Here is a 25418-nt window from a genome sequence, read left to right as displayed (position 1 = left end):
ACAGGTGCTCAGATAGTTCTGAGGAACTGCTTCAGTGAAGCAAGAGTTTTCAGCGCAGTCTTATACTTTATCCAAACAAAGAACATATATCAAACATGACAGGGTGTATTTTTTCAAGGCTTCAAAAAAAGACTTAGTACATAGTGAGACAGCAGGATCCTGGTGTCAGGGAAGGGAACTTTATCTTCCAGGGAGTGTTAACATGGATGCCATGAGAACAGAGTTGTTCATCCTTATCTTCAGAACAGATTTTCTTTACCTCAATGGTTAAAGCAGATGTGCTGTGAGGGTTGGGCAGGCTGTCTTAGTTCACACAAAGTTCAGGCTGAATCATGTATAAGACAGACAGACTTCTCTACTTCTCAATATGTGAACATCTTCTCCATCACAAGCAGCTAAAAATCTTAGAACCATATTATCCAGCAATTATACCTCTGAGGATATACCCAGAAGAGTTGAAGCCACACTTGGGAAAAGACGTGTGTACACTCAGTGTTCACGGCACCATTATTCACAGTAACTAAAACATGAAAGCAACCTAAGTGCTCATTGACCAAAGGATGGTTAAGCCAATGTGGTAGGTACCAATAATAGAGGATATTCAGCATTTAAAGAGAAGGGAACATAACACATGTTACAACATGGATGAACCTAGTGGATATTATACTCAGTAAAATAAACCCAATAGTAAAGGACAAATATTGGATGATTCCACTGAAATGAAGAACCTGGAGTAGTCAGAGTCATTGAGACAGAAAATAGAAAGGTGATTGCCAAGAACTGGGAAAGGATAAAGGGGGATTTTTGTTGTTGTTGTTGAATGTGTAGTTTCTGTTTGCCAGAGGAAAAATGTCCTGGAGTTTGGTTGCACAAAATGTGAACGTACTTAACATGGAGACAGAGTAGGACCCTAGGGTCCTTGACCCCCATGTCCTCTGCCTGCCTTCTGTCTGTAGGAAAAGCTTAGCCAAAGAGTAAGTTTAATCCAAGAAGTGAGAGCATGCGGAAACAAAGGACAGCAGTCCGAGGAGAACAAATAATAATAATGTGATGACTAAGCATAGTCACGGACCTTTAGTTCCTTCTCAAGGGCTACAGACAGTATTCTGAGGGTGTGTAGAGACGGACACCTCCACCAGGTGCAAGAGAGTAACTAGCTGAGGACCGGAGTGTAGTCATGACAACAGCTGCCCCAATTCTGAGAACAGCCTCAAGGAAATGGGAACACACTGACCTTGTGACTGAAGAGTAACTGTACCTAAAACAATCAAGATGCTGCTGGTCCAACCATCCATGACCAATTGCAAGATGACTGTCAGAGCTGACCGTGCTGTTTCTCCATGTAGCCCCCTCCCTCTGTCTAAACCTCTTACCCGCTGCCTGTTGGGGTGGGAGGGGAGTCGACCTTTGGCAGGAGTGTAACGCCCTCCCGCCACTGCCAGTATCCAAAATAAAGCAAAATTTCCTTCCACCAACCTGGCCTCCTGAATGGCTTTTGAGCAGCCAGCAGCCAGACTTTGCTTTCGGTTACAAAATGACTGAACTGAATACTTAAAGACGGTTAACATTTCCGGTTATGTGTATGCTACCCCAGTTAAAAACATCTTAGAAAATCTCGCAAGGGTAACCACAGAGGGCTGTGGTTAAGGGCTAACAGGAACTTTGCATAAGCTTCCGGTCCTCTCAGCCCCATCCCCACCCCAGTTACCCAAGGTTAAGGGTTGTCTTCTGTGCTCAGGGACTTCCCTCTTTGGATTTTGGACAAACATCAGCTCCAGCCCTGCGCGCCTTAACCTCAGCCTCCCTGACTGACCCAGTGCTCCAGGCTCTGCTCCAAGGATCCAGTAAGTCTCAGGTCACCCTCTTCTGTGGGAGACTGGGTACTGAGTTCACATCCTCCCGAAGAGACCTCTGCAACCCCAGAGTGCAGAGGGGTCAGCCTGGCTCCAGCCTGAGAGTGGAGAGACCCGTTTTACGGATGAAAGTAGGAGCTGGGAGCTATTGTGTTTGTGTGAGGAGAGGAGGGGCTGGGAGAGATTGGATCAATGTCCAGGGCCTCTTGGACTGGTTTTAGTCTGGTGCTCACATAACCCTAAGATGACCCTCACATAGAGTTTGTGATGCGGGTACCACTGCCCTCAGTCTCCTGTCTCCTCTCTGCCCTCCATGTCTGCTGATGCCTCCTGTAGGAGCTGAGCATTCTGCTGAGGACAACTCAGTGGTGTTTTGTGTTGAATTGCCTTGGAGTTTTGTACACTTAGCAACTCTGTGAAGCTGGCTCTCCCGTTTATCCTCGGCATAAAATTTTAAAAGCTGTGGTGAAATACACATAAATTTGCCATCTTCACCATTTTTAAATGAGCCTTCAGCAATACTGGGTAAATTTACACAGCTGTGTAACCAGTTTGCAGAACTCTTTTTGTCTTGTAAACTGAAACCGTGTCTGCATTGAACAATGACTCCCCATTTCCCCCCTCACCCAGCACCTAGCAAACCAGCATTCTACTTTCTGTCTTTGTAAATTTGACTGTATTAGCTATTTTATAGAAATGGGATCATACAGTATTTGTCTTCTGGTGACTGGCTTATATCACTTAGCATATTGTCCTCAAGTTTCCTCCATGTTATAGCATGGGTCAGAATTTCCCATATTTTTAAGGCTGAATAATATTCCACTGTAGGTATAGAGCACATTGTTTCTATCCATTTTTCATGGATGGCCATTTGGGTTGCTTTCATCTCTCAGCTAATCTGAATAATACCACCATGGGTGTACAAACGTCTCCTGTGACCTCACTTTCAGTTCTTTTGGGTGTACACTCAGAAGTGGGACTGCTCAACCATGATGGTAATTTCACTTTTGGTTTTTTGGAGGAACCACCATACTTTACCCACAGCAACTGTACCATTTTATGTTCCTAAAGACAGGGCTCAAAAGTTCATCAGCAGCGTTTGAACAAGAAGGAAACACAGGTCCAGGGAAGTATATGACTTGTTCAAGGGCAGAGAGGTGGGGCCAAGATCCTAATCATAGCTTCCTGACTCTTTGATGCTTGCCCTCAACCATAATGCTCAACTCGGACCTTAGAGTAACATGGACAGAAGCCCCTGCCCTTAACTCGTGTTCTCTGAGTCAGCCTGGCCCTGCAGAGCAGTGTAATGGGGAGACATTCTATGTCCCAAAGGATAGAAAACGGAGTCTTTTGTTTCTGATTCAGAATGAAGATTAGTCCTCTCTTCCTCCAGGCTCTTGGGAGGTTGGTTTGGTTTTCCTTTTTTTTTTTTTTTTTTCCGATATTCAATAATAATTAATTAGAAACTTTTTTTTTTTTTGCTTTTTCATTGGAGGATAATTGCTTTACAATGTTGTGTTGGTTTCTGCTGTATGATAAAGTGAATCAATCCTAATTATAAATATACTTTCTCCCTGTTAAGCCTCCCTCCCCCTTCCCATCCCATGTGTCTACATCCTCACAGAGAGCCAGGCTGAGCTCTCTGAGCTGTGCAGAGGCTTCCCACTAACTCCATTTTACACATGTAGTATATACATGTCAATGCTACTCTGTCAATTCATCCCACCCTCTCCTTCCCCCGTTGTGTCCACAAGTCCAATCTCTATGACTCCATCTCAATTCTGGCCCTGCAAATAGGTTCATCTGTACCATTTTTTTAGATTGCATATATATATATATATATATATATATATATATATACATACACACACACATTAATATACAATATTTGTTTTTCTCTTTCTGACTTACTTCACTCTGTATAACAGGTTCTAAGTTCATCCACCTCACTACAACTGACTCAAATTCTTTCCTTTTTATGGCTGAGCAATTTCATTGCCTATATGTACCACATCTTTTCTATCCATGCATCTGTCTAAGGACATGTAGGTTGTTTCCATGTCCTGCCTGTTGTAAACAGGGCTGCAAAGAACATTCGCATACATGTACCTTTGTGATTTGGTTTGATTTGACTTTGGTTTTCTCAGGGTTTATGCCCAGTAGTGGGTTGCCGGGTCATACGGTAGTTTTATTCCTAGTCTGTTCAGGAACGTCCATCCTGTTCTCCATAGTGGCTGTGTCAGCTTACTTTCCCACCAACAGTGCAGAATGTTCCCTTCTCTCCGCATCCTCTCCAGCACTTACTGTTTGCACATTTTCCAATGGTGACCATTCTGACATCTGCGAGGTGACAGCTCACTGGCATGTGGACCCAGTGGGGGAAGGAGAGGGTTGAACAAACTGGGGGTTAGGATTGACATGTATACACTACATGTGCAGAACAGAAAGCTAATAGGAACCTGCAGAGAGCACAGGCACCTCAGCTTGCAGCTCTGTGATGCCCTAGAGGGTTGGGGTGGGCGACGGGGTGGGAGGGAGGCCCAGCAGGGAGGGAACATATGTATACATATAGCTATTCACTGGGCTTCCTTCCCTTGTAGCTCAGTGGTAAAGAATAGGCCTGACAATGCAGGAGACACAGTTTTGATCCCTGGATCAGGAAGATCCCCATGATTAGGAAATGGCAAGCCACTCCAGTATTCTTGCCTGGAGAATCCCATGGACAGAGGGGCTGGTGGGCAACAGCCCATGGAGTGGCACAGAGTCAGACATGACTGAGTGGCTAAACAACAACAACAAAGCTGATTCACCTCTTTGTGTCACAGAAACTAACACAACATTGTAAAACAGTTATATGCCAATAAAAAGTCAAAAAAGAGAACACTCATATAAGTAAAATCAGAAATGAAGGAGGAGATATTGTAAATGGTACCTCAAATATACAGTCTTATACACATTTCTTATACTATGAAAAAGCATACGCCAACAAATTGGATAACCTGGAAGGAAAAAATAAACAATCTGAATAAACCAATAACAAGAAAGGAGGTTGAATCAGTGATAAGAAACCTCTCAACACAGAAAAGATAGTTTCATCAGTGAATTCTACAAAACATTTGATTAAAAAAATTTTTTAAACAATTTTGGCTGCACTCGGTTTTTGTTGCTACAGGAGGACTTTCTCTCCAGTTGCAGTGATCCGGGGCTACTCTTCATTTTGGTATGCATGCTTCTCCTTGCAGTTGCTGCTGTTTTTGTCCAGTCTCTCAGTCTTGTCCAGCTCATTGCAACCCCATGGACTGTAGCACGCCAGATTTCCCCGTCCTTTACTGTATCCCAGAGTCTGCTCAAAGTCATGTCCACTGAATCATTAATGCCATCCAACCATCTCATCCTCTGTTGCCCCCTTCTCCTCCTGCCCTCAATCTTTCCTAGCATCAGGGTCTTTTCCAATGAGTCAGCTCTTCACATCAGGTGGCCAAAGAATTGGAGTTTCAACATCAGCATCAGCAGGTAGATTCTCATTCACTTATACCACCAGGGAAGTCCAAAAAACTAAGAATTTTAACAAACACAAAAGACTACATTTATTTCTAGACTCCTTCTTTTTATAAGATAATGGAGAAAACCTGAGTTGTCAGTGTGTATTCTTTCGAGGGTCACCTCATAATGGAAGAATCTTTGATGATACCGTGATTGGGAATTTTTTCATTCTCTTCTTGTGTCGCATGGTTTTCTTTCAACTCCCCTCTGACTTAGTTTCTGTTCTGTCAGGGCTAGAGATTTGGATGGTTTCCAAATGCAACCAAGGCAGGAAATCTACTGGTCCAAGGCACAGTGATGAATTCATGTCAAAAACAGGATGTATGGGGGGAGGGGCAGAAGGCAAGAGAGAGAGTGAGACGAAGTGTTTCCATCTGAGATAGAAAAGGGACAGAAAGTGAAGTGAAGTCGCTCGGTCGTGTCCGACTCTTTGCGACCCTGTGGACTGTAGCCAACCAGGCTCTTCCTTCCATGGTATTTTCCAACCAAGAGTACTGGAGTGGGTCGCCATTTCCTTCTCCAGGGGATCTTTCCGACCCAGGGATCCAACCCAGCTCTCCTGCTTTACTGTCTGAGCCACTAGGGAAGTCCGAAAGAGGCAGGAGGAGGAGGCAAAGACAGAAGGATTAAGATACTAAAAGACTGGCGATGAGCGGGTAGGAGCAGATTATCAATAGTGAATTACAGGTCACCATGAATCCAACATCAATTTAAAATATTCATTTATAATGTATATGCAAAGCACCCAAACTCAGCGATGGTTATAGAATTGAGCAATAATTTCAGATACTTCAGGAAGTACATGAAAAAGAAAAGGTGTTAATATTTGAGAGATAGAGATCAGAAGGCTGGGAAATTTAGGGGAGGGGTGATGATCAGGACACTCACCTTGAAATACAGGGTGGCTGTTCAATAAGAAAGGAAAAAGAAAAGGAATATGAGCATATCTGTGATATCTCAGTCTCCGTGAGATGAATTAAAAACATGGGAAATTATATTGAAAAGATGAGAGGGTGGGGAGAAAGCAGCAGAGGTGGACCTGAGTGACTCTCTCATGCATCATAACAGGAAGACAGTGCCTGTCAGTTGGGGTGGTCTACTGGGCATCCCTGGTGGCTTGGTGGTGAGAAGCCAATGCAGGAGAAGGTGGTAAGTGAATGCAGGTGGTAAGAAGTCAATTGGTCTCCTTCCAATGCAGGAGACATGGGCTTGATCCCTGAATTAGGAAGATCCCCTAAAGGAGAAAATGGCAACCCACTCTAGTATTCTTGGCTGGGAAATACCATGGACAGAGGAGCCTGGCAGGCTACAGTCCATGAGGTCACAAAGATTCAGACATGACTGAGTGACTAAACAAGAACAAAAGCAACAAAATTCTGTACGATGTTATATCAGACATGCCATTCTCAAGGCTTAAGTGTCTGTCCTCACATTATTTTAAACTCTGTATGTTTTCTCCTATTATATTATAGCTGTTTGAAAAGTCAGACTCTTAAAAAAATGATGTGGAATTTTTTTTCAACATTTGTATGTGGACTTGATTCCAAATGTCCTTCTGTTATCAAAGAGGGGAGTGCTCCTTACTTCTAAATCCCAATGCCTATTTTAGATGTCTTTTTTTTTCTTCTTCTTCTAAATTTATACTCTCTTGTTTGGCTGCCTCAATCTGAATTTTTTTTTTTAATTTATTGAAGTATTTACAGTGCTGTGTTAGTTTCTTCTGTAAAGCAAAGTGACTCAGTTATACATATGTATTGATATCTTCTTTTTCATTTACTTTTCCGTGACTGTTTATCACAAGATATTGATTATAGTTCCCTGTGTTATACAATAGGACGTTGTTGTTTATCTAGTCAAGGCAATGGCACCCCACTCCAGTACTCTTGCTTGGAAAACCCCATGGATGGAGGAGCCTGGTGGGCTGCAGTCCATGGGGTCGTGAAGAGTAGGACACGACTGAGCGACTTCACTTTCACTTTTCATTTTCATGCATTGGAGAAGGAAATGGCAACCCAGTCCAGTGTTCTTGCTTGGAGAATCCCAAGGATGGGGGAGCCTGGTGGGGTGCCGTCTATGGGATCGCACAGAGTCAGACACGACTGAAGCGACTTAGCAGCAGCAGCAGCAGCATACGATAGTTTGCACGTGCTAATCCCAAACTCCCAATCCTTCCTTTTCCCTCTTACTTGGCCATCATAAGTCTAGTCTTTATATCTGTGAGTCTGTTTCTATTTCATAGATAGATTCATTTGGGTCATTTTTTAGACTCCACATATAAATGGTATCATACAGTATTTGTCTTTCTCTTTCTGATTTATTCACTAAGTATGATAATCTCATTATCTAGGTCCAACCATACTGCTGCAAGTGACATTGTTTCATTTTTCATGGCTGAGTAGTCTGTCAGTATGTATGTATGTCTGAATATATATATTTGTTGTTGTTTAGTTGCTAAGTTCTGTGTGTCTCTTTTGCGACCCCATTTACTGTAGTTAGCCAGGTTCCTCTGTCCATGGAATTTCCCAGGCAAGAATACTGGAGTGGGTTGTCATTTCCTTCTCCAGGAGATCTTCTTCTGCAGGCAGATTCTTCACCACTGAGCCACTAAATATTTACACACACACACACACACACACATATATATATATATCACATCTTGTTTATCCATTCATCTATTTGTTGCAGGAAGGGGGACCTCTTCCAGGGCCCAAAACTGAGCTCTTGTCTAACACTTGGAAATGAATTGTGCAAGGAGACACGTGTGCTGACAAAGCAAGAGATTTTATTGGGAAAGGGCACCCAGGTGGAGAGCAGTAGGGTAAGGGAACTCAGGAGAACAGCTCTGTCTCATGGCTTGCAGTCTTGGGTTTTATGGTGATGGGATTAGTTTCTGGGTTGTCTTTAGCCAATCAGACTCAGAGTTCTTCCTGGTGGTGCACGCCTTGTTCAGCCAAGATGGATGCCAGAGAGAAGGATTCTGGGAGGTGGGTGGACAGGTGGTGTCTCCTTTTGACCTTTCCCAAATTCTTCTGGTTGGTGGAGGCTTATTAGTTACCTGTTCCTTACCAGGACCTCCTGTCCTAAAACAACTCATGCAAATGGTTATTATGGTGCCTGGCCAGGGTGGGCGGTTTCAATCAGTGTGCTTCCCCTAACATATTGATGAGTTTTAGGTTGTTTCCATGCCTTGGCTATTGTAAATAGTGTTGCTATGAACATAGGGATGTATGTATCTTTTTGAATTATAGTTTTGTCTGGGTATACAGTCCGAAGTGGGATGACTGAATCCTACATCAACTCAATTTTTAATTTTTTGAGGACCCTTTATACTGTTTTCCATAATGACTGCACCACTTTACATTCCCACCAACAGTGTAAGAGGGTTCCCTTTTCTCCACACCCTCTCCAACATTTATTATTTGTAAACTTGTTAATCATAGTCATTCTGAACAGCGTGAGGTGGTACCTCATTGTTGTTTTGATTTGCATTTCTCATGGCATCTGGTCCTATCACTTCATGGGAAATAGATGGGGAAACAGTGGAAACAGTGTCAGACTTTATTTTGGGGGGCTCCAAAATCACTGCAGATTGTGATTGCAGCCATGAAATTAAAAGATGCTTACTTCTTGGAAGGAAAGTTATGACCAACCTAGATAGCATATTAAAAAGCAGAGATATTACTTTGCCAACAAAGGTCCATCTAGTCAAGGTTATGGTTTTTCCAGTGGTCATGTATGGATGTGAGAGTTGGACTGTGAAGAAAGCTGAGCACTGAAGAATTGATGCTTTCGAACTGTGGTGTTGGAGAAGACTCTTGAGAGTCCCTTGGACTGCAAGGAGATCCAACCAGTCCATTCTAAAGGAGATCAGCCCTGGGTGTTCTTTGGAAGGAATGATGCTGAAGCTGAAACTCCAATACTTTGGCCACCTCATGCGAAGAGTTGACTCATTGGCAAAGACTCTGATGCTGGGAGGGATTGGGGGCAAGAGGAGAAGGGGACGACAGAGGATGAGATGTCTGGATGGCATCACTGACTCGATGGACGTGAGTCTGGGTGAACTCCGGGAGTTGGTGATAGACAGGGAGTCCTGGCGTGCTTGGATTCATGGGGTCGGAAAGAGTCGGACACGACTGAGCGACTGAACTGAACTGAACTTTGGCAATATTAGCTGGATGAATTCTGTACACTGCTTCTTTTCCTTGGCCACATATTTTACTAGTGAAAGAAAAATGAAAGTGTTAGTTGTTCAGTTGTGTCCAACTCTTTGTGACCCCATGGACTATAGCCTGCCAGGCTCCTCTGTCCACAGGATTCTCCAGGCAAGAACACTGGAGCAGGTTGCTGTTCCCTCCTGCAGGGGATCTTCACTATCCACATCTCTAAGTCTCCTGCATGGCAGCAGATTCTTTACTGTCTGAGCCACCAGAGAAGCTTATATCATCTTGTTGAAGCATTTAAACTTTATTGCTGTTGGGGCAGAATATCGTGTCCTCTATCCTCTTAGGTTCTTTGTCTGGAGCCTGCAGAGTAGACACACGAAGGGTAGATGAACAGGAGAAAGAAGTCTTCTGTTTACATTTCCCAAGAAAGGAGGCAAGTGGGCTCTAGGCTAGATATTTACAATCTGCCTTCTGTTCCCACTTGGAGCCGGAAATGACAGGAACAGAGTAAATAGCTGGACTTTGTCTGCTGTGGACACGGTAATATAACAATCATGGCAGGGACAAAGAGGGGCTAAACCCTGTGTGTGTAAAAGATCAAGAGGTCACATATTTTCTATCTTTAGGGCACTGCACATGTACAGAAAGTCCCCTTGGGGGGCAAAAAGATGGGGGTGCCATCCCGTAATAGGTGATGTCCAGGGCCCCCAGAGGCCTGTGTGCTGGAATCCATCTAGGAAAAAAAGCTGCACACACTTGTCAGGGAGGGTCCTAGGGCAGGGCAGGTAATTTGCCAAAGACAAACAAAGACAGGAAGAACCACCCTGTACAGATGATTTAACAGTCTCTTTATGGGGCTCCTCCTCCTTCGGGAGGATGCCCACAGCCTTTCTATTGGGTGTGAACTCTGCCTGCCTTCTGTCTTAACAAACCTCCTCTGTGTGCTCCTCCACGACTGTGCTGTGTCTTCAGTAACGCACATTTATTATATTTTTAGTTTTTGCCTCCTGGAGAAATGCATTTTTTACTGGGGGCAAGAATGAGGAGAACCTTGTTTCTAGTTTCTAGCCACTGGTGGACTAGAGATTAAGATTCCTGGTTTTTCACCCAGGCCACCCGGGTCCAATTCCTGGGCAGAGGACTAAGCCACTCTTCATGGTTGATCTCTCTCCAAGATCATTGATGCTGAAGCCTGGGATTTCAAGGTAAACTGCCAGTCTCCCCAAACTGCTGGCTGGAGACTTCTGACTCTCTCTCTCTCTCCCATGACAACTTGCTTACTCTCACTCTCTGCTTTGTTCTCTTTCCAAGACCCACAGGGCTGAATCTAGGTCCGCACAGTGAAGGAGCCCTGCTGCTGCTTAGTCGTTTCAGTCGTGTCCGACTCTGTGTGACCCCATAGACGGCAGCCCACCAGGCTCCCCCATCCCTGGGATTCTCCAGGCAAGAACACTGGAGTGGGTTGCCATTTCCTGCTCCAATGCATGAAAATGAAAAGTGAAAGTGAAGTCGCTCAGTCGTGTCCGACTCTTTGCAACCCCATGGACTGCAGCCCACCAGGCTCCTCCGTCCATGGGATTTTCCAAGCAAGAGTACTGGAGTGGGGTGCCAATGTTTTTCTCTCTCCTTTCCTCTTTCTCTTGTCTGCCTGATCTACAACTCCCAGCATGTCCCTTGCCCAAGCAGTGCTTCCTCATCAACTTTGGAGAAACACACCGGGAATCAGAGCTGGGTGCTTATCGCCACCATCAGCAAATTGCTCCCTGCTGTGTTGTTGTTGCTCAGTCGTGAGCAACAACAGCTGCTCAGTCGTGTCTGAGTCTTGCAACCCCAAGGACTGTAGCCAGCCAGGCTCCAAGTTTTATTGCTCTTTCAGATTCTTCTGTAATTTTAAGATACTGTATTTGTAAAAAGAAAAAATGCTGACAATCATTTGACCATCACATGGTTGCCACAAACCTTCAATTTATAAGAAAAGGCAGTATCTTTGAGGCACAATAAATCAGTGCATGATAGTGCTTGTACATGTATATGTACAGATTTAAAATATAAGTATAATTAATGCACAAATATGCATTTATATAAAAGCTGTGTATTGAAATATATATTTGAATATTCATTCTTTGTCTGAAATTCAGTATATCTAGGTGTTTTGTATTTTTATTTATTAAATCGCTTACTCCTTGGTGTCCATGTATACTCTCTGTATTCTATTCTCTTCTTAGAAGAGCATTAGTCATGTGGGGTTAGGAGCTGCCCTAATAGCACAGGTATGGGAGTAAGAAGGTAGTCAGTTAGCACCATGCAGTCAGGGTTGCTGTCATCTTGAGGTGCTGGAAGGAAAATTGCAAGGTTCAGACGATTATATCAAGCCAAAGTGACGTTGGGTGAAGGGAGTTACGGTACCTCCTAAGAGGCCAGTTGACTCAAAACAGTGTCGAGTATGACAGAATTTAAGAGATTCAACTGGGTGAGCAACAGAAATAGGCAGAGACCGCAGTTACAAGTTCTTCAGGCAGCAGGACACCATCTGGGAAGGGAACCTTGTCTTTTCATGGACACCATAAGAAAGGAGTTGTTCATCCTTATTTTCAAAACAGATGTTCTTTATCTCAATGGTTAAGACAGATGAGCTGTGAGAGCCAGACAGGCTGTCTTAGTTCACACAAAGTTCAAGCTGAACCATGAATAAGCCAAAATGACTTCCCCATTCCTCAATATATGAACATTTTCTCCATCACAAGCAGATAAAAATCTTAAAACCATATGATCCAGCAATTCTACTTCTGAGTATACACCCAGAAGAGTTGGAGAGAAGCACACTCTGGAAGACATATTTGTATACCTGTGTTCATAGCAGCATTATTCACAATAACCAAAGCATGAAAGAAACCCAAGTGTCCATTGACCAAGAAACAGATAAGCCAGGTGTGGCAGGTACTTATAATACTATGGAGTATTATTCAGCATGAAAAATGGAATTCTAACACATGCTACAACATGGATGAATTTTGTTGACATTATACTAAGTAAAGCCTGACAACAAAAGAGAAATAGTGTATGAACCCACAAGAATGAAGTACCTAGAGTGGTCCCAAAGAGTTGGACATGACTGAAACAACTTAACACTAGCTCTAGAGTGGTCAGGCTCACAGAGACAGAGGGTATAATGTGGTTGCCAAGACTGGTGGAGAAGAAAGGAAGAATTTTGTTGTATGGGTACAGAGTTTCAGTTTTAAAAGATGAAGAAAGTTCTACAGTTCTCCCAAAATGTAAATATGCTTAACTTAACTACACACTTAAAAAAGATTAAAATAGTTAATGTTACATTCTGGGTATTACAATACAAAAAAAAAAAAAACCCCTCTCAGAAGCACCCCCTGAGGTAACCACAGAAGAATCAAGGGCTGATAGCAACTCTGCAGATGCTTCCTTCCTGCCCCCAACTCCATCCCCACCCCAACAAAAAGTTCTTTTGTTCACAGGGACTCCCCAGTTCGGTTCTTGGAGATGTCTCAGCTCCAGCCCCGCATGGCTTAACCTCAGCCTCCCTGACTGACCCAGTACTCCAGGCTCTGCTCCAAGGATCCAGTAAGTCTCGGGTCACCCTCTTCTGTGGGAGACTGGGCGCTGAGTTCACATCCTCCCAAGGAGACCTCTGCAACCCCAGAGTGGAGGGGGTCAGCCCGGCTGCAGCCTGAGGGTGGAGAGACCCATTTTCCAGATGAAAGTAGAAGGAGCTGGGAGCTGTTGTGCTGTGTCAGAAGAAGTGGGGGGGGGGGGGGGGGCGGTTCATCATCTTGATGGCTTTGCATCATGTTTCCTCAGCAGATAGTAGCCTCGTGACCTCTGTCTAGGATGCTTCAGGATGCTCGTCAATTTGGTCAGAAGCTGGTGTGCAGGCGGCCACTGGGTCCCAGAGAGGAGACTGAGCATCACATGGCTGGTTGTCTGAACACCCTAGACCTGGTGATCATAGGTGTGCGCAGGATGTTGGGAGCTGGCGTGCACATCCTGGTTGGTGCAGTGGCCAAGTACATCGCTGGACCAGCAATCGTCCTCTCCTTCTTGGTGGCTGCCCTGTCTTCTCTGTTGTCAGGGTTCTGCTATATAGAATTTGGGGCCCGGGTACCAAGCTCTGGTTCTATGTATCTCTACAGCTATACCATCATGGGTCAGGTGTATGGCTTCATCATTGGCTGGAATCGCATACTGTCCTTAACTGTTGGTGAGATATTGGGGTACAGGAAGGGGTGGGGCTTCAGTTCAAGAAGGTAGGAGATATGAATGGGATCTTTGCTCATTCACAAGCAGATGTTATCCACCTTGCGGGGCTGTGCTTTCCTCAGTCACTGCAGTCGTGTCCAACTCTTTTCAACCCCATGGACTGTAGCTCTCAAGGTTCCTCTATCCTTGGGATTTTTTCAGGCAAGAATACTGGAGTGAGTTGCCATGTCCTGGTTGCCATGCCCTCCTCCTGGATCTTCCCAATCCAGGGATCAAACCCCACCTTGTTGAGGGAGATGGGTAATAGTGACAGAAAGGCTCTACAACTTCATTCTACTCAGTTCGATGCCATTGTTGATGTTCAGTCTCTAAATTGTGTCTGACTCTTTGCGACCCCAGGAACCGCAGCATGCCAGGTTTCCCTTCAATCCTGCTTTCCTTAAACGATGAGACTAAGAACCTTGAGGGCTTCCCAGGTGGCTCAGTGGCAAAAAAATCTGACTGCCAGTACAGGAGACTTGGGTTTAATCCCTGGGTCAGTAAGAACCCCTGAAGAAGGCCATGGCAACCTACTCCAGTATTCTTGCCTGCATAATTCCACAGACAGAGGAGCCTGGTGTGCTGCAGTCCATGGTGTCACAAAGAGTTGGACACGACTTAAGGGCTAAACAACAGTGACAACAGATAACCCTGAAGGAAAGGGAACTGTAGGGAGTGTGTATGTGTGTGTGTGTGTTAGTCGCTCAGTCTTGTCTGACTCTTTGCAATCCCATGGACTATAGCCCTCTTGGCTCCTGTATCCATGGAATTCTCCAGACAAGAATACTGGAATGAGTTGCCATCTCCTTTTCCCAAGGATCTTCCCAGGCAAGGGATCGAACTCCCATCTCCCGCATTGCAGGCGGATTCTTTACCATCTGAATCACCCCCTGCACAGGGAGTGGGTGGAGGGAGGCAAATTCCTCAGGATTATCTCCTCATCGTAGTGAAGACTTTGGTTAGCTACTGACTTTCTGGGATTTTTCCTGACACTCTGATTTAAAATGCCAATTCCGATCCCACCATCCTGGTCCCACCTCCCTGTGCTTTTTGTTCATTTTCTGTAACGTTGATCTCCTAGCGTATTAAAGAGTTGACCTATGTTGTGAATCATCTGGGTCTGCCCTCCCCACCTGAGGAGAAGAAACTCTTTGAATCCCTAGATATTAGGGGTTTTTTTGTTGTTGCTGTTGTTCACTCCTCTCCCTAGATCATAGTGGTTCAATTTCTGTTTGCTCATAAACATTCCTTCTTCTGCTGCTATAGGCACTGCCTGTATAGCCCGGGCCTGGAGCTACACCTTTGACAGCCTGACTGGGAACCACATCTCTCAGGGGTTAGAGGGAACTTTCTCCCTATATATGCCCTACTACCTGGCCAAGTACCCAGACTTTTTTGCCCTGGGCCTGGTGCTGCTGCTCACGGGTGAGTCAGGGGTCAGAGTTAGGATGGGAAAAGTGAGATGTGAAAGGGAAGCTGAGTTGGGAAAGCCTCAGGGTTCCTGAATGGTGGGGGAATTAGGACTGGGAAGGAAGGTTTGGAATAAGAAAGAGAGGAAGGCAAAACAAAGACCATTTTTTTCCTACCCTTGGACTATTGAAAATTTGGGCTGGATCATTCCTTGAGGTAGAGGTAATAGGTGGCTCAGATAGTAAAGAATCTGCCTGCAATGTGGGAGACCAGGGTTCCATCCTTGAGTCCGGAAGATCCCCTGGAGAAGGGAATGGTTACACACTCCAGTATTCTTGCCTGGAGAATCCCACGGACAGAGGAGCCTGGTGGGCTACAGTCTATGGGGTCGCAAAGAGTCGGACACGACTGAATGACTAACACTTTTGTTCTTTGGGGTTGGGGGCTGTCTTGGGCATTTCAGTTTTTTTGTTTTTTTTTTTAATCGTTTTTTTGGGAATTCCCTGGTGGTCCAGTGGTTAGGACTCTGTGCTTTCACTAATAAAGGTGTAGGTTCAATCCTTGTTTGGGGAACTAAGATCCCACCTGGCAAGTGGGTCACCCTTCCCCCCCAAAAAAGATCATTGTTGACTATTGAGTAGCAACTCTGAACTTTATGTACTACATACCAGTGATACCCAGCCCTCCAAACTGTATCAATCACAATGTTTCCAGACAGTGCCAAAAGTCCCTTGTGGGATAAAATTACCCCAGTTGAGAATCAAAGTTGGTTTTTTTCTTCCTGGCTGCACTGGGTCTTCTTGTGTGACCTTCAGACTTTTCATTGCTGTGCTTGGGCTCAGCAGTTGCAGCATGGAATGTGGGATCTTAGTCCCTGGACCAGAGATCAAGCTTATATCCTCTGCAATGCAAGGCAGTTTCTCAACCTCTGCACCATTAAGGAAGTACCAAAGATTTTATAAAATTATTTTTTATTATTTTTTTACTTTATTATTTTATTGGAATATAACTATTTTACAATGTTGTGTTAGTTTCTGCTGGACATCATTGTGAGTCAGCCATATGTACACATATATCTCCTTCCTTTTGAGCCTCCCTCCCACCCCACAAAGATTGTTTTTAACTGAGAGGAAACTTTTCCAGTTTACTGAGATATAATTGACATACAACACTGTATAAGTTTAAGATGATTTGATAGACATGTATATTGTGAGATGATGGCCACAATAAGAAATTAACCACCTGAAAGTGTACAGTTTGGTGACACTTAGTACATTCTCAATGTTGTGTAACATCACCTCCTTCCAGTTCCAAACATGTTCTTCACAGCAAAAGGAAGCCCCATACCCACTGAGCAGTCACTGTCTGTCCACCACCCATAACCACCAGTCCTAGGCAAAAATGTGTTTGCTTTCTATCTCTAAGGATTTAGTTATTTATTTGGCCTCATCATGAGGCATGCAGAACTTCCCCAACCAGGGATCAAACCTGTGCCCCCTGCCGTGGAAACTTGGAGTATTAACCACTGGACTACCAGGGGAGTCCTGGATTTAGTTATTTGGAAAGTTTCATTTTCCAATTTTACCCCACAGGACTACTGGTTCTGGGAGTTCATGTGTTACCCCAGGTTAACAAAGTGTTCATGGGCATCAACATTTTGGTCCTCAGCTTCATCATCGTCTCTGGCTTCATTAAGGGAGACCTGCACAACTGGAAGCTCACGGAACAGGACTATACATTGAACACATCTGAATCCAATGACATTTATAGGTTAGGAGGATGTCCTTGACCTTAGTAAGGTGTGGCATGAGAAAGGGTACCCATCTGGGAATCTGGGGGTTGAAGAGATCTTGGGCTTCTCTGGTGGCTCAGATGGTAAAGAATCCACCTGAAATGCAGGAGACCAGGGTTCAGTCCCCAGGTCTTCCTGATCCTCTGGAGAACAGATTGGCTAACCACTCCAGTATTCTTGCCTGGCATACTCCACGGACAGAGGAGCCTGGTGGGCTACAATCTATGAGTTTGAAGTTGGACACAACTGAGAAACTAACCTAAAGAGATCCAGGTGGAGGGGGTCCTGGAGCCCAGGACTTGTCATATTAAGGGAGGAGTCCAGTATACATGGCTGAACACACCTCACCCATGTTCTTTCTTGCTTCTTCTCTCACCATAGCTTGGGCCCTCTGGGTTCTGGAGGGTTTGTGCCTTTTGGCCTTGATGGGGTTCTCCGAGGAGCAGCTTTATGTTCCTACATGTTTATTGGTTTTGATTCCATTGTCACTACAGGTAATATGGTCACCTTGTGTCCCATCCAGGGTGTGGGCATGGATTGGGCTGCCCTTGGGCATAGGGGTTTCTTTTGGAGGTTCAACAGGAAAGGGGATTTTGCGCTTTCACTCTGGTGTGTTTCCTGACCCAGTATTTCCTCTAATCCTGCAGGGGAAAAAGCCCAAAATCCTCAGCGGTCCATCCCCATCAGCATCGTGGTCTCAGTCTTGATCTGCTTTGTGGCATACTTTGGTGTCTCAGCAGCTCTCACCCTCATGGTGCCCTACTACCAAATTCACCCTGACAGCCCCTTTCTACAGGCTTTTCTCCATGTTGGGTGGGGCCCTGCCACATATGCCGTGGCTGTTGGCATCCTCTGTGCTCTTTCATCCAGGTCAGTGTCATGGCTTTCTCCTCGTTGACTGTCAGATGCTTGGGTGTCCCAGCCCTTGGGATTGAGAGACAAGAGAGAAAGACACCTTACTCCACATAGATGAGGGAGCGGATGCCCTGGTCTCTCCTGCTTCTGCACGTTCTCACTCCTCTCTGTTTTCTTTTCCAGCCTCCTGAACACCATGTTTGCCATGTCTTGGTTGATCTACACAATGGCAGAGGATGGGCTCCTTTTCCGATTTCTTGCCCAGATCAATGCCCGTACACACACTCACATCAAGGTTATTATGATTTCTGGAATCCTTACAGGTAGATAAACAAAACCCACTCCCTTTGGATTATATTCCTTGGCTTGCGTATTTCCAGCTGTTTCTCACTCCATCCCCCCACCTTGTTTATGCCCTCCTTCTAGGGGTCTTGGCATTACTCTTCCATTTCAGTGATCTGATGGATCTCATGTCACTTCGGTCCCTGCTTGCTAACTTGGTGGTCGATTTTTCTGTCCTTGTGCTCAGGTGAGACTCCACTCCACCCTGACTGGGGGTCTTTGACTTGTGGGGATTGATGGGGGCTAATCCTCTCTGCCTTCATGCTGCCTTCTAAATGTCCTGCTCTGCTTTTTGTGGGAAAAAAAGATGGATTCGGCTGTGTGATGTTGGGTGAGTAGGGACTGCTGTTCATGTTGCATCATACCTCTAATTCAGGTATCACTCAGACCAGAATTTAAGCAAGAACCAAAAAACAGAGGAAGAAAGTGAGATGGAGCTTGTAGTCAAAGAAAGGTCTTTGGACTCTGTACTTGAAGCCGGCACCTCAAGGAATCTAAAGAGTCTGTGGTTCCCTGCCAGCACCATCCCCACCCAGACATCTGGCCAGATTGTCTATGGATGTGCCATAGTGCTTGGTGAGAATTGGGATCTCTCTCTGGTAGTATTCTGAAATTGACAAGATAAGGTGGGAATGTGTATTTCATCAGTTGAGGAATGCCGGAGATATGATGAACCTTCATGATGTGGGAAGTTTTGGGGAGGAGTGTGACCCAAGGTCTTAACATCTTTGGCTTCTGGAGTAGAACCTGTTCTGTTCTCCTCCACCTTTACCCTTGTAGTTGTCCTGCTGATAATCTTGAGCCTGATCGTGTACCAGTGGCCCAGCCAGGTGTTCTCTGGAGACCCCATGCTCACAACAGTGGCTGTGCTGCTGCTGCTGCTCATCACTGGGGTCACGGCCATCATCTGGAGGCAGCCCCAGGACCCCACTGCTCTTCACTTCAGGGTAGGTGGCCTCATGTGCCCAAAGTGTCCACCTTGAGTGAAGGAGGTCTGCGTGCTTTAGGTCTAAGCTTCCTTTGCTGGACCAGGGAAGAAGGGGAGTTGCTGAAACCTATGGACCCTTCCCTGATCCACACTCAGTGCTTTACATACACTATCTAAGTAGGCACTGAACACACAGCCTGAATTGCACTGAACTTGTCCCATCCACATGGGATAGGGTCTCCCTTTCAGATGCCTAGGATGTGTTCAGGGATGAACTGACTCTGCCCACAGGTCCCTGCTCTGCCTTTCCTCCCACTGGTGAGCATCTTTGTGAACATTTACCTGATGGTGCACATGACCACTTGGACCTGGGTCCTATTTGGCATCTGGATGGGGATTGGTAAGTGACTTTCTGGAGTAAAGAGGCCTCTTGGATAACCTAACCCAATCTTCCTACCACCTCTCCCCTAAACTGTGTCAGATACCATGATAGGAGGTCTATTGGGCATTTATAAGTGAGGAGAGTGCCTGCTTTTACTTCTCACTGTCTCATTTGCCTACTACTAGGATTTGCCATATACTTTGGATATGGGATCCGACACAAGTTGGAGGAGAACACTGAGCAACACACTAGCCTCCACCTCCCAAATGCTGGACAAAGACATCCCTAGTGATGAATCATCTTAACCACAGGAGAGAGATGCTGTGTGGAATCCCTCCATGCACTGGAGGATCTGCTTCGGGAGGCACTGTGAGCCTCTATGGACGGTGAAGGCAGAATGCATTTACAGCTGTGTATTTATTGCTAGTGGACAAAGTGACTTTAATGCTGCAAATGCTGAAGGAAGCATTTAAAAGGATCATCAGTTAAGTTCAGTCGCTCAGTCGTGTCTGACGCTTTGAGACCCCATGAATCGTAGCACGCCAGGCCTCCCTGTCATCACCAACTCCCGGACTTCACTCAAATTCTTGTTCATCGAGTTGGGCAATACACACCCAGAAAAGAGAATTTTCATGAAAAATGTACAGAAATGTAACCAGAAACCAGAGGAAGAAATAAAATATTAACTTGCACATAAGCAGTGTCTTCTTGTGCCTGTTGTCAGTGAAAACACACAAATTGTCACAGGAGAAGGAAACACAGGTAACCATATGTGACAAGAGCTGTACTTCAGGGGCTTTCCCTGGCAGTCCAGTGGTTAAGACTTGCCTTCTAATGCAGGGGGTGCCAGTTTGATCCCTGGTCATGGGGCTAAGATCCCACATGCCTCACAACCAAAAATCAAAACATAAAGCAGAAGCAATAAAGACTTAAAAAATGGTCCACATTAAAAAAAAAAAAATCTTAAAAAAAAAAAAAGAGTTGCACTTTAGGGACTTCCCTGGAGGTCCAGGATTTAGGACCCAGTGCTTTCATGGCCAGGGCCAGGGTTCAATCCCTGGTTGGAGAACTCAGATCCTGCAAACTGTGCAGTGTGGCCAAAAAATAAGAAAAAAAAAAAAAAAAAACATAAATGTGAGTTTAAAAAAAGAGTTAGCCATATTAATATCAGATGAAAGAGATTTTAAGAAAAAGAGAATAATAATAGATAAATGGAATTATTTTACTGAGAAAGAGAAATGGTCATTTTCATCTTCTCCCCCAGCTTTACTGAGATATATATCACACTGTATAATAAGCACTTTACTTTTCTGTCACGGACTCTTAGAGTTAGATAGTAGAGTTGTTGAGGAAAAGTTCTTTAATTGAAAAATAAAAACCCTGCATTGCCAGAGGTGAGGAAAGAGGGTGGGAAGTAATGGTTGGTTGATGAATGGTTATGGTTGTGTGAAAGTTGCTCAATCATGTCCAGCTCTTTGCAACCCCATGGGCTATACAGTCCATGGAATTCTCCAGGCCAGAATACTGGAGTGGGTAGCCTTTCCCTTCTCCAGGGGATCTTCTTATTCCAGGGATCGAACTCAGGTCTCCTGTATTTCAGGCGGATTCTTTACCAGCTGAGCCACAGGGGAGACCATGGTTATGGCTGGGTGGAACTAAAAGATAGGAAGTGAAACTAGAGAAGTAAAAATAAAAAGATGTTACTGAAGAAAATAATGCTTGAAACAGATTATGGACATGGAGGACATTGATTATTATGAAGTACCCAACTATTTGTCGGAATGAGCAGCTGCAGTAGAGAGAAAGAGGGATGGAGGTAAAGAAATTAAGCAGCAAAGTTGTTAAATGAGTTTTTAAAAAAATAGATAGAACAGGATGAACAGAATTAGGAAAATCCTGCAAGTTCACTGTCCTGCAAGTCTACTGAAATACAGGCTGGGAAACAATGGAGACTGAAACTGTCGGGTTAAACTTTGATGGAGGAAGCTGACATCACCTGATCGTTGTTCTTCCCTTACTGCTGGGGGACAACCAGATATCCCGTGTTAGCCAGTGTGCTGCAACAGACAACACAGAACACCGCCCGGAACACAGTCTTGATAAAAAGCTGAATCAGAGTGTCCTCAAGCCTCTAGATCAACTACAGCTCATCGTGAACATAGATAGATAGATTCGCAGTTCAAGTGAAAACACAATCAGCCAAAACCAGGATGTTGACAATTCCCAGGCAGAAAAATGATCCAGTATTTATACCAATTAAATAGTATGACCGATAGCCATAAAAAGGAACGAATTTGACTCAGTTCTAATGAGGTGGATGGACGTAGAGCCTTTAATACAGAGTGAAGTAAGTTGGAAAGAGAAGAACAAATATCCTACATTAATACATATATATAGAATCTAGAAAGATGTTGGTACTGATGAACCTATCTGTAGGGCAGCAATAGAGACGCAGACATAGAGAACAGACTTGTGGGCACAGTAGGGGAAGGAGAGGGCGGGACAAATTGAGAGAGGAGCATTGAAACATTTCCATTACCAGGTGTAAAACAGATCGCTAATGGGAAGTTGGTCTATAACCCAGGGAGCTCAGACCCAGTGCTCTGTGACAACCTAGAGGGGTGGATGGGGTGGGAGGTGGGAGAGGAGGCCCAAGAGGGAGGGGACATACGTGTACCTATGGCTGATTCATGGCGATGTATGGCGGAAACGAATAAGCCATTGTAAAGCAATTATCCTCCAATTAAAAAAATTTTTTTAAAAAGGTGTGTGAAATGGATTCCAGATAAACTGTCTCCAGGACCCCCTGTTGTTAAAGTGGGGAGTGCTCTTTCCTTCTAAGTCTCTGATGCCTATTTTAGTTCCTGACACATAGTCGTCTCTATGGCAACGTTAAATGCCTGAACTCTGTCCACTACTTCCTTTACCTGGCCACACATTTTATGCAGTAGCTACATCATATTGTAGAAACAGTTAAACTTTGCTGCTCATGGAACAGAAAAATGTCCCCCCTTTATCCTCTTAGGTTTTTTGACTGGAGTCTGCAAAAAAGACACAGAAAAGGCAAATTATCAGGAGGAAGGATTATATACAGGAGACAATAAAAGTATAACTTGCTAAATGATTAAAGCTACAGGCTTCTGTACCTAACTTAGTAGAGGGGTGTAGGGAGAAAAGGCTTTTATGGGAAGAACAAATGGGTTTCTTTGGGAAAGACAAATAAATTAAGAAACCAGAGATGAGATGCTTTGTAATAATGTTCGTCTCTGCAGGTATGAGTGGTCTTTCCAGTTTCGTCAGGATAGAAAACTCTAAGAGAGTGAAATTTTTTAAAAATGTAAATGTCTCTGTTTTTAATTGGAGGATAATTGCCTTACAACTTTGTGTAGGTTTCTGCCATACATCTGCATGAATCAGCCCTGGGTAGGCACGTGTCCTCTCCCTGTTAAACCTCCCTCCCACCTCCCACCCCATCCCACCCCTCTAGGTGTCACAGAGCATCAGGTCTGAGCTCCCTGCGTCATACGGCAAATTTCCACTGGCCATCTGCTTTACACATGGTCACGTGTATGTCTCCATGCTCCTCTCTCAATGTGTCCCACCCTCTCCTTCCCCCACTGTGTCCACAATTATTGCCCTAGTTTTAGTCACCGTCCTCCTCTTGGGCACAGCCTCTCCCCAGAGAGGGACTTTCTGGCAGCCATACCTACCAGAACTTTCTGCTTTGAGTCTGATAAGGGAGGCTCCGAGAAAGCTTCTTTCTGCATCCGTTGCATCTCCAATGTCTTCTTTTATTATTTTTTTTTTTGTGTGTAATAAAGTTTTATTAAAGCATAAAAGAGATAGAAAAAGCTTCTGACATAGACTTCAGAAGCGGGCAGAAAGAGTGCCCCCCTGCAAGTCTTTAGCCAGATGTTATATAGCTACTAGCAGGCTGCTAATTAGAGAAAAGGAATTCTCAAAACTCAAAGACTAGTACCAGGCCCTCACCCACAACATGCATTTTGAGATAACATTGGCACAAGGTGAGCTGTCCTGGGCCATAAAATGATTGACATGAATCTTGAAGAAAGGCAGATTTCCAAGTAAATATATAGTTTCATTAACATAGATTAGGAGAACAATGTATGAGTAAAACATACTGGTTTGTTGAGCCCCTAATTGACTTGGAGAAAGACAGAGTCTAGGGTAAATACATAGTTCTTTAACATAGCTTAAGAAAAACATCTCCATAAGAAAAACTCATTGGTTAGCTCAAAGTTTGATAAAAGTTCAGGTGGAACCAGGTGTCATCATGGCAACACAGGATTTTAAGAAAAACCTCCTTTTAATTTTGTATAGAGAAGGGGAAAAGAGTGACGCTTGTGGTTTCTTTCCTCCTGCCACTTAAGAAAGAGACATCTCAATCCCTGGGTTGGGACGATCCCCTGGAGAAGGAACTGTCAACCCACTCCAATATTCTTGCCTGGAGAATCCCATGGACAGAGGAGCCTGGCAGGCTAGAGTCCATAGGGTCACAAAGAGTCGGATGCGACTGAGCAACTAATGCACACAAATTGCTTCTATTAAGAATAATCATATTTTGATAGAGTAATCTTTTTTTTCTTTTTTTAAATTTTTTTTTATTTTTTAACTTTACAATATTGTATTGGTTTTGCCATATATGGAAATGAATCCGTCACAGGTATACATGTGTTCCCCATCCTGAACCCTTCTCCCTCCTCCCTCCCCATACCATCCCACTGGGTCGTCCCAGTGCACCAGCCCCGAGCATCCAGTATCGTGCATCGCACCTGGACTGGCGACTCGTTTCATATATGATATTATACATATTTCAATGCCATTCTCCCAGATCATCCCACCCTCTCCCTCTCCCACAGAGTCCAAAAGACTGTTCTATACATCAGTGTCTCTTTTGCTGTCTCGTACACAGGGTTATGTTACCATCTTTCTAAATTCCATATATATGCGTTAGTATACTGTATTGGTGTCTTTCTTTCTGGCTTACTTCACTCTGTATAATAGGCTCCAGTTTCATCCACCTCATTAGAACTGATTCAAGTGTATTCTTTTTAATGGCTGAGTAATACTCCATTGTGTATATGTACCACAGCTTTCTTATCCATTCATCTGCTGATGGACATCTAGGTTTCTTCCATGTCCTGGCTATTATAAACAGTGCTGCAATGAACATTGGGGTACACGTGTCTCTTTCAATTCTGGTTTCCTCAGTGTGTATGACCAGCAGTGGGATTGCTGGATCATAAGGCAGTTCTATTTGCAGTTTTTTAAGGAATCTCCACACTGTTCTCCATAGTGGTTGTACTAGTTTGCATTCCCACCAACAGTGTAAGAGGGTTCCCTTTTCTCCACATCCTCTCTAGCATTTATTGCTTGTAGACTTTTGGATCGCAGCCATTCTGACTAGTGTGAAATGGTACCTCATAGTGGTTTTGATTTGCATTTCTCTGATAATGAGTGATGTTGAGCATTTTTTCATGTGTTTGTTAGCCATCTGGATGTCTTCTTTGGAGAAATGTCTATTTAGTTCTTTAGCCCATTCATTGATTTACTAAATTCATTGATTTACTAAATTCATTGATTTACTAATCAATGAATATAGTAAAGTTGCAGGATATAAAATCAACACACAGAAATCCCTTGCATTCCTATACACTAATAATGAGAAAATATAAAGAGAAATTAAGGAAACAATTCCATTCACCATTGCAACAAAAAGAATAAAACACTTAGGAATATATCTACCTAAAGAAAGAAAAGACCTATATATAGAAAACTATAAAACACTGGTGAAAGAAATCAAAGAGGACACTAACAGATGGAGAAATATACCATGTTCATGGATCAGAAGAATCAATATAGT

General features: G+C 44.2%; 1 protein-coding gene across 15 annotated transcripts; it reads left to right on the top strand.

Moving 5' to 3' along the window:
* Positions 1 to 1689: 1689 nt before the first annotated feature.
* Positions 1690 to 20231, top strand: LOC102404482 (cationic amino acid transporter 3). 15 transcript variants are annotated; one of them, XM_006068499.3, is made up of 14 exons: positions 1695 to 1844; positions 10671 to 10764; positions 13045 to 13150; positions 13388 to 13787; positions 15092 to 15250; positions 16828 to 17005; positions 17409 to 17521; positions 17675 to 17897; positions 18066 to 18205; positions 18309 to 18411; positions 18601 to 18800; positions 19005 to 19171; positions 19444 to 19552; positions 19720 to 20231. In XM_006068499.3, exons 4-14 carry the CDS (start codon positions 13418 to 13420, stop codon positions 19821 to 19823), a joined length of 1866 nt encoding a protein of 621 aa, XP_006068561.2. In that variant the 5' UTR covers positions 1695 to 1844; positions 10671 to 10764; positions 13045 to 13150; positions 13388 to 13417; the 3' UTR covers positions 19824 to 20231. The 15 variants fall into 15 exon arrangements, with proteins under 15 accessions (XP_044787582.2, XP_006068564.2, XP_006068560.2 ...); XM_044931647.2 differs by lacking the exon at positions 10671 to 10764 and having other exon boundaries at positions 1690 to 1844; positions 13417 to 13787; XM_006068502.4 differs by lacking the exon at positions 10671 to 10764 and having other exon boundaries at positions 1690 to 1844; positions 13391 to 13787.
* The last annotated feature ends 5187 nt before the right edge of the window (positions 20232 to 25418 follow it).

Source organism: Bubalus bubalis, chromosome 18, assembly GCF_019923935.1.
Source record: "Bubalus bubalis isolate 160015118507 breed Murrah chromosome 18, NDDB_SH_1, whole genome shotgun sequence".
NCBI classification, from domain to species: domain Eukaryota; kingdom Metazoa; phylum Chordata; class Mammalia; order Artiodactyla; family Bovidae; genus Bubalus; species Bubalus bubalis.
Note: the sequence above shows the minus strand (reverse complement) of the source record. Positions and strands in the feature narration are given on the sequence as shown.

Excerpts from the sequence above, each read along its gene's own strand:
- LOC102404482 (XM_044931647.2), top strand. The coding sequence starts at position 13,418 with ATGCTTCAGGATGCTCGTCAATTTGGTCAGAAGCTGGTGTGCAGGCGG. Across the intron at positions 18,206-18,308 it reads GATTTCTGGAATCCTTACAG|GGGTCTTGGCATTACTCTTC; the intron begins GTAGATAAACAA and ends CCCTCCTTCTAG. Across the intron at positions 18,801-19,004 it reads TGGATGTGCCATAGTGCTTG|TTGTCCTGCTGATAATCTTG; the intron begins GTGAGAATTGGG and ends TTACCCTTGTAG.